This window comes from Plectropomus leopardus, chromosome 22 (assembly GCF_026936395.1).
Source record: "Plectropomus leopardus strain MGB_pleo_1.0 chromosome 22, ASM2693639v1, whole genome shotgun sequence".
NCBI classification, from domain to species: Eukaryota; Metazoa; Chordata; class Actinopteri; order Perciformes; family Serranidae; genus Plectropomus; species Plectropomus leopardus.
The window spans coordinates 25,094,238-25,109,524 of record NC_142197.1 but is presented as its reverse complement, the minus strand read 5'-3'; the positions used below and the strand labels follow the sequence as shown (position 1 = coordinate 25,109,524).

General features: G+C 38.6%; 1 protein-coding gene across 3 annotated transcripts; it reads left to right on the top strand.

The window, feature by feature from the left end:
• On the top strand, positions 1–14,424 carry msrb3 (methionine sulfoxide reductase B3). 3 transcript variants are annotated; one of them, XM_042511503.2, is made up of 7 exons: positions 1–196; positions 6,418–6,567; positions 9,110–9,218; positions 9,897–9,974; positions 10,566–10,594; positions 12,414–12,511; positions 13,269–14,424. In XM_042511503.2, exons 2-7 carry the CDS (start codon positions 6,492–6,494, stop codon positions 13,452–13,454), a joined length of 576 nt encoding a protein of 191 aa, XP_042367437.1. In that variant the 5' UTR covers positions 1–196; positions 6,418–6,491; the 3' UTR covers positions 13,455–14,424. The 3 variants fall into 3 exon arrangements, with proteins under 3 accessions (XP_042367437.1, XP_042367436.1, XP_042367438.1); XM_042511502.2 differs by lacking the exon at positions 6,418–6,567 and adding an exon at positions 3,643–3,764; XM_042511504.2 differs by lacking the exon at positions 1–196 and adding an exon at positions 3,643–3,764.
• The last annotated feature ends 863 nt before the right edge of the window (positions 14,425–15,287 follow it).

The following is a 15,287-nucleotide window of genomic DNA, read 5'->3' as shown; positions in this document are numbered from 1 at the left end:
ACACACACACACACACACACACACACACACACGGTTCAGCCTGTTGGTGAACGGGACGGAGCGTGTTAGCCTGCTAGCTCGTCAAGACTTCAGGTCCATTTTCTGTGCCTCGGTGACAGAGGAGGATAAACCCTGGCGATACAAAGCTTCTCTGTACGCGTCCCCTTTCTGCTGCTGCTGCTGCTGTGTTTTTCAGGTAAGACCAGAGACTGTAGGGTAAGACACCGTCTTTAATATTTCGTGGACTAACTTAGTGTTTTAAAGGGTCAGTTAGCATAAACCGTGACGGGGCGAATTTGAGTGCTCGAACAGACCTGTTTGTAGAGTTTTCTGGATGTTGGGGAATATAGCAACTCGGAGCAATAAAATTTGAACGAATTAGAAATAATATTTTTGACTGACAAGCTGTCAAAATGGAGACATGGATGTAGAGTCAAAACAATACGATAATTATGTACTTGTACATGTAACCGCAGTTATTTTAAGTGTCGTGTTAGCAAGCACAAATAGATGCACACAGGCGGCAGTGTGCTACAACGCTGTATAATGTAGTGCATTACAATGTAACGGACTGTAACTTTGACATACAGAAAGTAATATGAAGTAGACTAAACTGAACAGACTAGTCTTCTGTCCGAAATGCAAATTATTTTTTCCCGTGATGGTGACGGCATGACCCGCCCTACTCTGCTGTACTCTGATTCTGATTGGCTTATCGTGACATTCTTCAATCGTTCTGTTTAAAGCTAGCCAATCAAACTAACAAAGGCAACGAGTATTAACCAATCGTGATGAGAGTAGGGCGGGTTATGCCCTCGCCATCCTAGGAAAAGGAATGTATTTAGGGCGAGTAATCAGGCAGGTGCGTTCAGAAAATTTAGCTGTCAGTATGTAATGGGTTTCTTAATGCAATTTATGTTCTGTGGTAAAGACAGTAATTGCATCGAGTTACACTTCCTATATTCACTTGAAAGATTTATACATTTCTCTCTTTTTCATGCAACACCTAACTGACATCTAGTGGCAGTGGCTGTCAGAGCAGCTTTGCTCCGACTCCTCCACAACACAGTTAAAATGAGTGTGTTTAGGAGCTGGAAATGTATGTGTGTGTTATGCTGTGTGCACGTGGTACAGCTTTTATTTGGAAAAATACTACTCTGGACAGATGCAAATGCAAAAAAGTTTTTAGCTCTCTCAAACAGTTTTATGTGTTGTCTACATGCAAACAGAGTTTTCAGTCACTAATACTGAGATCTTAAAAAAAAACCTTGAAGGTGAGGATTTATCAAACTCTGGTTACTTTTTGTCTGTGTGGACATGTTAAACAGAACATTTTGGAAAAGATAATTAAATTTTGAATGAAACAATAATAATGGCATACTACCGATTTGATAACGTTTTGTTAGCACTGCTTGGCCTAATGACTTAGCATTTATTATTGTTTTCTGCTCTTGGGGCACTAGGCTTGGGCAGTATGTAATATTTCATACCTTCCTGAAAAAAGTTGTCTAAAGCTGTGTAATAATTTCAGCACCCACAGAAGGACAAACCTTTCAAGTCTTTCCTTTCACCTGTGAAACTTTGAATTTAGTATTTAACACCTCAGATTAGCTGATGACTGTTGAACCAAGTGTTGATTGTGAATGTAGTTCAGTGATAAAACACCACAGCAGTGTGCGTCCACCTGGCTTTGGTTGTTGTGCTCCTGTCAGCAGCAGCGTATCTTGTCATTGTTTGGTATGGAGCTGTTTGGCTGACCTCATTCTCCTGCACAGCTATGGGCAGCAGAATAGCATAGCACTGCACAGAGCGCTGAATGGAGAGAACAAAAAATCTGAAATATCGTTTAGTTTCCTCCCTCAGAGGATGAAGGTGACTGTGAAGGTACTATTAGTAAGTCCAATTAATTTGCCTGCAATGTAGATATCCATAACAGATAGATATCTAATCAATGATGGGTTGTCCTATCGATTATTCTCAAGTTCAGATATTCAGCTTTCTATGCTTTAAAACAGAGAAGAGCAATCAACCCAAATCCAAAGATTGGGTATTTTTCCTCATAAATTCCTTAAACCCTTTAACGTCCTACTCAACCATTAATTCTAACTGAGCAGATCTATGTAACTGTATACAAAAAATAAAAATCAAGTATGTGTCAAGTATGTCAAGTATGTAATTTTATAAAAATGTACTCTACCAAATGGTTAATTTGGCTTTCCATGGTAAAGGTAGTGAAGCTAAGCTAATGTAATCAAAGTTAACTATTTGCTAAGGTATGAAAGAACTTCTGATCATTTGTTGTTGTTAAATGATAGAATTACTGTTATCCATCATTTTTTTAAGTATATTTTTTTACTGTCTGAAACCATATTTTACCAAACGATTGAATAGTCTTTTTATGATCAAAGTAGTGATGCTGAGATAATAAATTAGTATTGTTTTATTACATAAAAAAATGATGAATAGTCACTGTGGTTAATACCATATCTTTTATGTTAGTCCACTGTATATTTGGGGAGAGAAATTCTATCTATGACTTTTGTCTTTTGAGCTATTTCTAAGACGTTTTCAAAGTAATGTAATGGTAAATATGCATGGAAATAATAGTAGTACTTGTAATACTACTAATTCCACAGTCACAAATTGATATATTGTCACCATAGCATTATATGGCTTTTATCTCACATTTTTGTCAAAATTGAGTTATTCATATATTCATATTCTGTGAAATATTTCAACATTACATGAGATTTTTTTTTCAAGTTCCATGCATTTTTTAGATGTTTTATTCAGAAAACAAAACAAAAAAAATAAATGTCATCTTTGCTATTTGGAATTGAAACTCTGAAGCTCGGTGTCTGAAAACTGCTCAGAATGCACCCTAAGGTGGTGATATGTTGGTATACCAGCATATTACAAGCATTATAATCCTAAATGATCTGTCATTTTATTTTTTTTTCTCTGTTTTACCATTACCATGAAAGGCCTATATTTAGAAAACTTATGGTGTCAAAATACAACAAAAAAGGATAGTGATTGTTTATCAGAATAGTGGCTTAAGGCAATACAAAGTGTGTGAACAGCCAGGATCTGCTGTCTCTGCTTTCTTTAAAGTCATCTTGGTGTGTCAGGGCCCTCAGTGCTGTTCTCCATCTTTCTGCAGAAATCTGTTTTCCTGCACGTTAATATTAGTCTGCTGGAAACACGGCTATATAAGGCCATTCTGGTGGAGACGCTTCTCACGAAGCAGCTCTCTCAGAGGGAGGTTTTTCTCTTGAATTTTGGCCGTCATCAGTCAGTGAGGTTTTCTGTCTGCTCCGCAGCTGCTTTACACACTTTGAATATGTGTCATTATTTTGTGAATGCAAAAGTGTTTTCTCAGGCTGCCACAAATCCAGAGATTAAATATAGAGATAATCAGACTGTTCACAGGGATTGAAAATATTGATTTAATTGGCATAAATAGGTTTGTTTGTTGGTTGTCATTTAATGAGTCGTTGTGTGCTTAAAGGAAATAACTATGTATTTACAATAATGGGCAGATGTGGCTCAGTATGTTCAGAAATATCAGCAAATGAGCAGTCAATAAATAACTTCTCTCTCTCTGTCTGTCTCTTTCTTTCTCGCTGTCTCTCTCTTCAGTGTGACTGTGTGTCTCATGGCTGTCCTCCTCAGACGTGGGCTTATCGTTTCCCTGCGTTGTGCCGTCGGACAAGGCAGCAGCAGCTCTGTCTGCCACCGTACACTGCCTGCCGCTCTGCTAGGTAGAGTAACTGTTAGCTTTGGTGTTAGCACGTCTCGGTGTGACTGTTGTCTGTCTCTCTTTCTGTCTTTTCACTCTCTTGTCCTCTCAGTCTCTCTGCCTCTGTGTGCTGCAGATTTTTACACTTGTCTGTGATATTTAATTTTTAGTTGCAGAAATGCTCTAAAATACATATTACACAAGAGCAAACATGCATTTTTAGCAGTTGGGCATTTTATCTGAGCAAATCCTCAGTGCAGTCTCTGAGATGTATAGATATGCAAATATTTTTTAATTTTTTTAAGTTCAATCAAAGACGTAAGGTAAACCTTTTAAAGGGATAGTTCTGATGTTTCAACATGGGGTGGTTTGAGGTACTTATTCAGAAGCATACAGCAAATGTCAGTCAGCACGTCCTTAGTTTGGAGAAATGGCAGGAGTGCCAGCACAGAAGCTAAGCAATGTACTGCTGTGGACGGGGCCAGCAATAAAATAAATTTAGCCACCTAAAAAAAGTCCCACCTAAAAAAATCAATGTCAGTTTAAGTGTATTTTATATTTAGAGTACCCTCATCACTTTACCTTCCCATCAGACAGCCCGTTCCAGCAGGAAAGCTGTTTACAGCTTCACTTCCCCATCGCTGCTCTCGTCAAAGCCACCAAATTCCATTGAGAGAAACGGTAAATTTAGCTCACTGAACACAGGAGCTGATGGTCGACTGCTGCTTCCAACAGTGAATTCGTTTGTGTTTGTGTGACTTTGGTGAATCTGAACTAACTCTTTTAAATGCTTAACACAAACAAACTAACTGATGGAGGCAGCATTAGACCAGCAGCTGCTGTGTTCAACTATGTTAGATTATTTTTTTCTCAATAGAGTCTAGCTTGAAGAGAGCAATGTATTAGCTTCAGTTTCCTGATGAAAATTGCAGTCTGAGGGCAAGGTAAAGTGGTAAAAACATTCACATTTTAGGCAGCTAATACCCCTTTTCCACCAAAATTTGCATGAACATGCAGGTTTTTCAAACACGGGTAAATCCACGAAAATCAGCTATAGACTGCCTTCCCATTGCTAGTAGAGCAGAGCTGTGTACACTGCCAATCAGAGCTGGAGGCGAAAAATACCTGTGACGACTGCAGAGTTCATTTGACCTGGGTGTGAATGCCAGTAGTATACTTTCTCATTGCATTAAAAAGCCAGATGTTAGCATGTGTTATGGGTTTCAGGTGCTTACCCTTCACACTGCCAACTACTGTTATAATTCACTATGGATGAGTACCTCATAAAACGTGAGAACTAGCCCTTTAAGTCTCCACAACACACTTGGGTAAGCTGCAAAAAGCTAAGGTTTTACACACATATATACCAGTCATTCATTTCCACAACTATAAAATCACACAAACTGCAATCAAATCATCAAATCCATCATCAAATAATGACATCTAGAGACCCTTGGTCAGGGTGTTATCTTAAGGAGCCGTGTGTGTGTGTGTGTGTGTGTGTGTGTGTATGTGCTTCAGTAATTGCAGTTGAATACATCTATAAAGACAGTATGTAGTTCTCTGTTCATGGTGTATATTTGGCATTATGTTGAAATGTGTGACATTCTAAAATCTATGTTATAATGAATAATATGTATTATTATCAGTATCATCAAAGGGTGGTTCTGTTGTCTCAAAACTGTGATTTCAGTTTTTGACAGTTTTCTTTCCTAATAGAATATAGAAAATAGAAAATATCTGTATGGAGATCAGATGTTTAAAGCCACAATGATTTTGCATCTTCAGATCTTTATATGCACAATTTGATGGGTTTTTTTGTTGGAACTGAAGTCAAGGGCAAAAATTGCAATATGAACAGATGATTCAAACATGTTACTCAAAAAAAAAAATCTGTGTTGGTATTGATCGTTTGGTTGATTTTTTTCTGTATGTATTAGGAATTTGGATTTTACTTTCTGACTAAAAAGGTCTTTTCATTATAATCTCAGAAAAAATAGCCCTTTGGAACCTTGGCAAACTGGTTTGATTTTTTTTAAAAACACGGGGAGAAGGCAGCTTAACGAGAAATGGCTTAAAAACTAGCCAAAATTTTTTTAAAAATTAACGTGGTAAAAAAGAATATATATATAATTTTATTTTTACATATATTTCGCATGTATTTTCTGGACATTTCCCCTTTTTTGCATAATTTTCTAATTTTTAGATAATTTTTTAAAAATAATTTTCTTGTCACCACAATTTGTGATACATTTCTTGCCAAGTTGGTGAATGCCTTTTCCCCATATTTTAGAGTAGTAATAGCTTATGAAAGATGCCCGAATGCAGCATCAAAAACTACTGTTGATCCAGGTTTCAAAGGGTTAAATATTAAAATTTTCATGGTGAGTTAAATTTGTAGCCATCACCAGCTAAAAAGCCTTAAACTCCACAGAATATGTGGATTGTAACAATGGAATTAGACCTCCTTGCATGATAAAATATTCATTTTTTTTTTCTAAGTGTGTGTCCATGTTCTTCATTTCTGTTAACCGATGTCCTTCAGACTCTGCATTAACAGCGGGAATCCTGAAACAGATCCTGATGACGGGCGCTTTTATTCCACCTCCTGTCTTAATGCTGTTGAGTTTGGTGACCTGTGTTGTTTCTCCCTCTGTCTGCTCCCCTTCATCCAGCCTAGTCGTTGGCTGTAGCCCCACTGAGAGGTGTTTGGTCCTACTGGCGGGTGGAGCACCTCTCTCCAGCAGCCATGTCGGGCTTCAATCTGCTGCATCTAATAACCAAGAGCCAGCCTGTAGCTCTGAGGTCCTGCAGTCTTCCCTCAGGTCCACTGACTGGGTGCTGTGTGCCTGCTGTGCTCTGCCTCTCTAAAGCCTTAACACCTGGCTGGTGTGTCAGCATGTCTTTACTGTCCCGGTCTCCGTGTGTTCACAATGACGTGAGCTGCTTTTAGTTCTTCTCCCACATTTGATCGGCCCTCTCAGAGAAGACCCATCAAATAATGCGCAGTGAACGATGCTTGAGAGCTCCCAGATTGGACCAAATCTTAACACGGTTATTGCACCTCTATATTTTATAGTGATATGCATTTTCCAAAAAAAAAATTCAGGTGCTGCAGATTTAGCTCTGAATGCTCAGTCTGACTCTTGTTTTCTCATTATCTGATTAGATATATTTTTTGGGGTCTAATTGTATGCATTTAGTGTAAAAATCGAATGAAAAACATATCTCCCAAGGTAGGTTTTTTTGTTGTGTTTGAATTTATTGTTTGTCATTTTGACGTGTATTTTCCATGCCACATTAAAATGAGATCAAAGCCCAGAAAATTAAGAGGTGTATTACACTTCAGTGTTGCCCAGCAGAGAGCAGCACAGACCTGCCAATACTAGAGACATGAGCTGTTGTTAGTTTTCATAAGATGGTACAGAGGAGTGTTTTCTTTTTTGACATTCCCAAATGAAGAAATATTCAACTGTCCTATCACAGCTTTGGGTGGATCAGTGGAACAAGCTTATCGAAGCTGACACAAGCTGATGGCAGCTATGAGAGACAGGAATTCTGTAACGGAGCATGTTTACATTACAGATTTGTGCAAAACTGAAGTGGTACTTCGATATACTGATCAAAACACAGTTGTGAGATGACTGTGTTTCCACTCAGTGATGTTCTGAGACTTCTTCTCTGGTGATAACATTCCAAAAAGCATGGTGATGGATGTTCAAAACATTAGCAGCTTTATTTCTATTACAGCCTCCACACTAGCTCATTATTTCCAGCTTTGTAGGTCTATGCTGCTCTCTGCCGGACAACACTTAGGTGTAATACACCTCTTTGTTATCTGTGATTTCATTCACCTATTGAAAGCAAGAGGCTAAATACTACTCCTTTTCAAAATATGTTTTTCATTTGGCCATACATGCTAATAAAATGCAGATAAAAAGCAAATGCATAGAAACACAGTGTATTGTTTTTCACTTCATTCAGAAAACATTTTCTTCCATAATTGTATGCCTACAGTTAAGTGAAAACACACACTATATTAGTGGTTTTGATTATTTATTTTTTGCACATTTAATGCAATAATGAGATCCGTGGTGTGGGAGATTAGCTGTCACAGCTCTCAATCATAGTGGAAAAATCCCCTTTTTTGTATTGTATAATTAATTAAAACAGAACTTAGAAAAAATATTCCTTGAACAAACATCAGGGTGATGAAAACTACCTTCAGTGACAGAAACCATCTCTGGGAAACATTTATTTGGCATGAGTTTTCAGTTTGGCCTATTCATTAACATGGAGGGGCGGGCTTTATGACCTACATGGCAGTCAGACACCAGGGGGCGATCCAGATTAAAAAAGTTACACTTTGGAGGAACTGTCATGTTGTCCATCTTTATATAAAGTCTATGAATGGAACAGGTTCCATGTCGGTGGAAAGGGGGTACCTGAGTTCTGGAACATGGAATAAAATTTAAAAAAGACCCGTTCTGGGATTTCAGCAAATGTTTTGAGAAAACCTTGCTTTTGGAGCATCTGGGCACAAAAATGACAGGGGCCAGTATTTGTAATCATTAACATTTGTGCCTGCATGCAAACAAATACTTGACTTGTAAGACGTATTAGAGGTTCTAGATATTCAAGACTGAAGGAGTACACAAGCCTACAGTTACAAACGTTACAAAAATTCAGATGTTTGTTTTCCTCAGCTCGGGCCCTTCTGTATCACCACCCACGCACTCTTGACGTGCTGGACTGAGATGCATTAGTGCCATAGGTGGTCAAAAAGATTGAATGGGGGACCTTTTAAAATCTCCTCTGAGTTCAGCATCTGTGCATCTGAGTACTCACATGCCGCTGTCACACAAGTGCTAACAGAATAATCACGCTTTGCTTCCCCGCAGCTTGCATGCACCGATTGTTGTGGTTTTGTTTAACTTTACACTTAATGTTTAAAGGATTGATTGTGCTGAGGTTCTTTTGTGTGTTTATTGTTTAGCCTTGCACAGTGAGCACCAGTTTTACTTGCACAGTTAGAGTCTGCATGATGAAGCAGTGATGGTTCATGTCTGAGGAGAAAAAGTGTTGGAGTAGGATGTTCAACATTCATGCTGGAGTTGTGGAATTACCTCAAGATCTGTTTATTGTGTCAGAAAAATGACCTAGAAATGCATTTAACAAAAAAACCTGAGTGACTTATCCTGAAGAGCTGGCATGATGTTAGATAATGTTAACATGGAGGAAGATTTTGCAGTTTTGTTGTTAGTTTGACGTAAAGGATAGTGTAATGCTCATTCTTATTTCCTGGAGCCATCAGAAGACATGTATAATTAATATATTTTTTTTGTCCTCATTGCTTCTTTCCACCAGGAGCACGTAGGACTAAGAAGACATGGCCAGTGAGCTTCAGTCAGGAGGAGCTGAGGGAACGCCTCACGCCCATGCAGTACCACGTGACCCAGGAGAGAGGAACTGAGAGGTAGTGACATTTTCTGCCGTGCCTGTTAAAGTAGCAAGTTAACTGAATCCTTGTGCACAATTTAACTCTTTGAAACCTGTGCAGTTTGGTTTGATGTCTTTCAAATACATGGGAAGAATGCAACAAGCCACTCAACAAGACACAAAAGTAAAAAAAAATTAATTGAAAATCCTAATAAAAAGTCAAAAACAAAAAAAAAGACCTAAAAAGTGGAAAAAAAAGAGAAAATAAACATGTATTTATAATATTTATTTTATTATAATTTTCTGTAACATAATTTTTGAATATAGAATTAATAAATAATAAATATATATTTTTTTCCCTATTTATGGATCATTTTCTAACGATCCTCCCCTCTTTTTTAAAATGAATTAAGGTAATTTATTGTCACATTTACGAATGTATTGCAATTTGTGAGGCATTTCTTGCTAAGTTAAGTTAAACAAGCTATTAAAAGAAGTCAAACCAATATGCTTAGACGATCCAGGTTTTAAAGGGTTAATACAAAAGGCCTCTTGAACATCATCTTTTTTTTTCAATGGCTGTTGTTCCCCTGTCAGATTCCCACACGTCAAAGCCATAAAAGAATGTGCTGTCAGGAACATGTCATGGAAACACAACACTTAAACACTCATATTTTTTTATCATTTTGAGTCATTCAGTTTGACTTCTCCACAGTGCCTTCACCGGAGGCTTCACAGATCACAAAGATGAGGGGACCTATACTTGTGTTGTCTGCGGGTCCCAGCTGTTCAGGTAAGAGCCGGTACTGTGTGTGTGTGTGTGTGTGTGTGTGTGTGTGTGCGTGTGTGTGTGTGTGTGTGTGTGTGTGTGTGTGTGTGTGTGTGTGTGTGTGTGTGTGTGTGTGTGTGTGTGTGTGTGTGTGTGTGTGTGTGTGTGTGTGTGTGTGCGTGCGTGTGAAGACTGTAAATCCTGATTATGTGATGTCTTGAATTGAAAACCAGAACTTTTGCCAGGAGATGGGAGTCATTATATTACAACTAGAGTTGCATATCTTGAGCATTCTCCTCAATGCATTATTGGTAAAATTCACGATTGATTAATTTATTAATCATCATACGAAAACACCATAAAAACTTTGCTTATTTCAAACAACACCAAATATCCATCAACCAGAGTTTACAGTAGCATATTGCATATACTTTGACAGCGTTGATGAATTGATTACATTTCACACATTTAATTAAATTCTTAATTGATCATCGATAAATTGTTGTCATCCCTAATTAACATAAATGAGTCATGTAAGAAAGATAAGGCAGTATGTTTTTGAAACATGGAATAAAAATACCTTTTCTAATTGATTTTTTTTATTTTCATTTATAGCTCAAAAACTAAATTTGACTCAGGATCGGGTAAGTTGAACATCTGTAACATGTTGGCCAGTTTGTCACAAGCATTTTTTAAAGCCTGACATTCTTTTTTTTTTATGTGTTGTCCATAAATTCTGATGTTTCCCAATCATTGACCTTCAATTTTGGACATTATGCACATACAACAAAACTTTTTTTTTCTTTTTGGTTATACTCGCCATCAGTTTAACAGAGTCAGTCAGTAGTTGGTCCATCTACACATCCACACAAGTCAGTGTGAACACAAGTGTGCAGCCCGTTGTAGTTACAGCATGAATGGATCCATGACTTGCAGCAGACTTGAGAGGCTGTATCATGTGGAGTCGTTGCCTCTTTTGCAGGCAGTGGCTTCTCTGCACCAATCTGTGTGGCCATGTTTCATTTAGATTAACACTGCACATAAAAGTCGCCACAGTCGCGACTGCAAAATCATTTCAAACTGCTGTGATTCTCTTTTTTTAAGGAGAGTTCTGACAGCTCCATCAGATGTGTGCCCGGCTGGTCTGCAGTGTAAATGACAGTAACTAAAAACATTTACCTTTTTTGTTTTGCAGAGAACAATATGTTCTTCAGATCTTGTAGTCAGTTTGTTGTGAATGTGCTGGACTGTGCTTTGGTTTATACTACAAACCACATGAGCTGTCCAGTGGCTATCGAGCAAATATTGTTTTGTCGCATGATTAAATGGAGACTTGACAATGAGAAATATCAACATGCTTAATACCTAGCAATCACCATAGCATATCTGTATATATTTTTTCTTTTAAATGATTATTTTTAAGTGAAATGAACAAAACCAGTAACATACAAAAAATGCTTAACAAACAAATAATATATATATATATATATAGTTTATGTTAATAAAGACAAAGAAGAAAAAATAATAAAAATAAATAAACAAATTAACATGAAGAGTTCATAAATTGTTACAAATTCATAGGCTGATAAAAAGAGTCATTTCATGTTACAGGATAACAGCAGGTGAGACAATTGGAGAAGAAAAAAGAAAAAGTTCTTTGATATTTTTTCAATGCATTTCTCCACCTTTTTTAAAATATATGTATTCTTTTCCCAATTCTGATATTAATCTTCTCCATTTCATATATTTCATCCACAAGATCTTTCCTGTTATAGATTTATACTGACTATTTCCCAAAAACAAACAAACAAATGCACAAAAAATATGACAGAGATGTGTTTACCTTTTCAAAGGCATATATTGTAAGTGGATACTCTTCAAGGTTATGATAGTTCTTGGAATACAGCCAGGTGTATTCACCACACACCTCCTCATGAGCTGTCAGGTTGCACAGTTGTGATGTGACCATGGACCAGTTCCATGTAAGAATCAGTCAGCAGGGGGCACTGCAGACCATGTTTCCAGACTCTGCTTAATTTAGCTCCAACAGTGTCTGTGTTACGCCACAGTCCTGCTAAAAAAGTGAAAGTAAGGATGAGCATCTAACTGGAAACATCACAAAATGCAGTTCTATGTCTTTCTAATGATAATGAGAAAGTGGTTAGTTTTGCATGTCATGAATCAAAGCGCAGGACAAACTGAGAGTTGGACTTGATGATGGTGCTAGAGAAAAGGTCAGATGACCACTAAGGTTCTTAGGATTCATCCTCAGGGCACCATGAATATCTGTACCAAATTTTATGGCTATCCATCCTGTAACTGTTGAAATATTCCCACCAAAGTGGTGGACATCAGTCAACAGGTTTAATTGAGTCTCCAAAGCCAACAGCTACTTCTTGTCCTCTGTATGTCTCTCTACCCGTGTACTAACACCTTCCTAACATGATACCGTCATGTGTTCAGGTTGGCCGTCCTTCTATGAGCTTGTGAAGGAGGAAGCCGTCTCTGTGGCGGATGATTTCTCCTATGGGATGCACCGAGTGGAGACCACATGCAGCCAGGTACACTGTGAACACTGTGTTCACCCTGACAGCATCTGCTGTTCACTCCTTTAGCACAGAGTCACTGTGAGAACAACATCAGATGCACCTGCTTTCACACAGCACATGAAATATGACAAAATCAATCACATAAAATAATACTTGAAACAAAAATAGACACAGTAAGAATAACAAGAAAAATGTCCAGTCAGATGAATGTTGTGACCTATAACAGAACACATTTTGCAGGAAATGGAGTCACAGGCCATATCACTGTGTTTAGACCAACATTAGAAAGAAGAATCAGCTGCACTGATTTCAGCTTCCGAAAAACCTGAAGCTAGCTTTTACCACAACACGACATCGAGCAACTCAGTGTGTAGGCCAGTTAAACAAGGGCAAGTACACATTCCTGATACTGTGGAACACCGATACAAAATCTGCACGACCAGTGATGTCGCAGCTGTGTTTCAAGCCTAACTTAACTATTATGTATACATATTGTTACGGTCTGAGAACCGGAAGAAAGGGGAGGACCCAGGAGCGAACACACAGACAGAGTGAATGGATGAATAATGGGTTTAATGGTTGTTGGTGGGGAAGAATGGGAATGTAGGGAAGGGGGATTCCAGTAGCCGAGCCGGCGGGGAGGCTGGTGAGGCTGCAGGAAATCAGAAGAATGACTTCCCAACTCAGAAACTACAATCTTCTGACATCACATGAACGCAGCATTAAATTCCAAAATAGCTGCAAACCAATCTTTCCCTTTATGTTTCAGTGTGGAGCTCACCTGGGACACCTGTTTGATGACGGACCAAAACCCACAGGTAAACGCTACTGCATTAACTCAGCCTCGCTGGGTTTCCAGCCCAAAGACGCCGCCGCCTCTTCCTCAACCTCCGGCTCGGCGGCAGAGGGTGGAGCTGCCGGCGGCGCCGTGAGCGATGAAAAGACAGAGCTCTGAAAGACTCAGGAACCACAGCCGACTGAGGACTGCGCCCGTGTACGGAGAGTTCACTCACGAGCTAGCTTGTGTTTCTGATTCACAGTGTAAAGACGGAGTGGGTGAATATATTGCAAAAAGAAAGAGCTCAGACACAGAGCAGAGAAATACTCTCATGTATAATCTAAAGTGCACGCTTCCAAAACAGTCACAGTCAAAGCTGCACACACACTGTATCAGCTGATTGCCTTAAAGGGAACTTGCAGTATTTTCCAACCTGGGTGTTACTCTTTGACTTTTCAGCACTGTGACTATTGTTCGTGCTAACATTGTGTTTGAAGTGGGGAAAGGGGAGCAGGTGGAGGACGTGGTTTGCTCCGCAGTTTACCAAAACAGCTACAGGGAGTTCCAACCAACAACTTTCTGTGAACGCTTGAGTAGCCAGACCTCCCTCCACAGAGCTAGACAGGTATGGAAGCAGCCAGTATCACTCTGGTAGAGGAGGATAACACCCATGTTAAAAAATATTAGCGTTTTCCCTTCATACCCTTTAATTTCTCCAGTCTGGGTGGTAGCATTTGGTCTGCTAATTTGAACATGGATGGCGTGCCGTGCAGTAGTAGTAGACACACAAACACACACACACACACACACACACACACACACACACACACAGACACTCATATATATATAAATATATAAATGTAGAGGGTTGTTTTATATTCTAACTAAAACTATTATATTAGAGTATATTTTTGAAGTGATATTTGATACTGAGAGGTTTTGAGGATTTGATGAAGTCCCCCATGTAAGTGCTCCTGTTAGCAGTGACCGAGCATACTGTGACAGAGGGCATCTTATTGTGGTGATGTGGCCTTTAGGTCACTTCCTGTATTTGTTCCTTCAGCTTGTTTGCAAATCTTTTCAGTTTGTGTTCACGGCTTGCTTTAAACCAGTTACTGGATGAATAAAATATACAGAAACACTGTGACTTTGTTGTTCCGCTTTTGAAAACTTTTCTCAGTACACAACATAATATCAACTTAAGGTCTACTTACTTTCTTTGGAGCTTTCATCTTATGGTCTTCATCTGTGGGTGGAACTGGGACATCAAGTGATGTGCAAAGAACTTTGCCAATATTGACTTGTTTTATTTTCCCTCCACACCGGGAATCGCAATAGGCTGGAAGTATTTTGTTTTGAGGTCATCCAGTTGTCTGGTCGTTTGTCCATCCATTCTCTTGAACACAATATCTCAAGACTACTGTCTATGATTTCCTTCAAATTTGGCACACTCATGTTTTGGACTCATGGATGAACTGATCAGATTTTGGTGGGCAAAGGTCGTATTATCTTGAAAGTGATATCTCAAGAAGACCTTGAAGGAATTTCTTTGACTTTCACACTGACTCAACAATAAGCTGATTAGATTTAAGTGGTCAAAGGTCAAGGCCACTGTGACCTTGTATGCGTCTAATTCTTGTGAAAGTGATATGTCAAGAACGCCTTAAGAGAATTTAATCAACTTCGACACAAACATTCACTCTGACTCAACAATGAGCTGATTAGACATTAGTGTGAAAAGGTCAAGGTCACTGTGACCTTGCATCTGTCTGATTTGTGTGTGAAATATCTGAAGAACGCCTTGGGGAAGTTCCTCAAATCTGGCATGAACATCGACTTGATAAATTGATAGTCGAAGGTCAAGGTAACCTCATACAACATGTTTTTGGCCATAAGTCAAGAACTGATTTACTCAAATTTAACACAAGGATATAAAGATGAAGTTGTGACATTTTATATCTAAGAGGTCACAGGTCAACTGTGACATCATAATGTTCTGCAAAAACACTT

Bases quoted from the DNA above. Each gene is read 5' to 3' on its own strand.
- msrb3 (XM_042511502.2), top strand. From the start codon at position 3,659: ATGGCTGTCCTCCTCAGACGTGGGCTTATCGTTTCCCTGCGTTGTGCC. The intron at 3,765-9,109 runs GTAGAGTAACTG...TCTTTCCACCAG, and splicing joins ACTGCCTGCCGCTCTGCTAG to GAGCACGTAGGACTAAGAAG. The intron at 9,219-9,896 runs GTAGTGACATTT...ACTTCTCCACAG, and splicing joins CAGGAGAGAGGAACTGAGAG to TGCCTTCACCGGAGGCTTCA.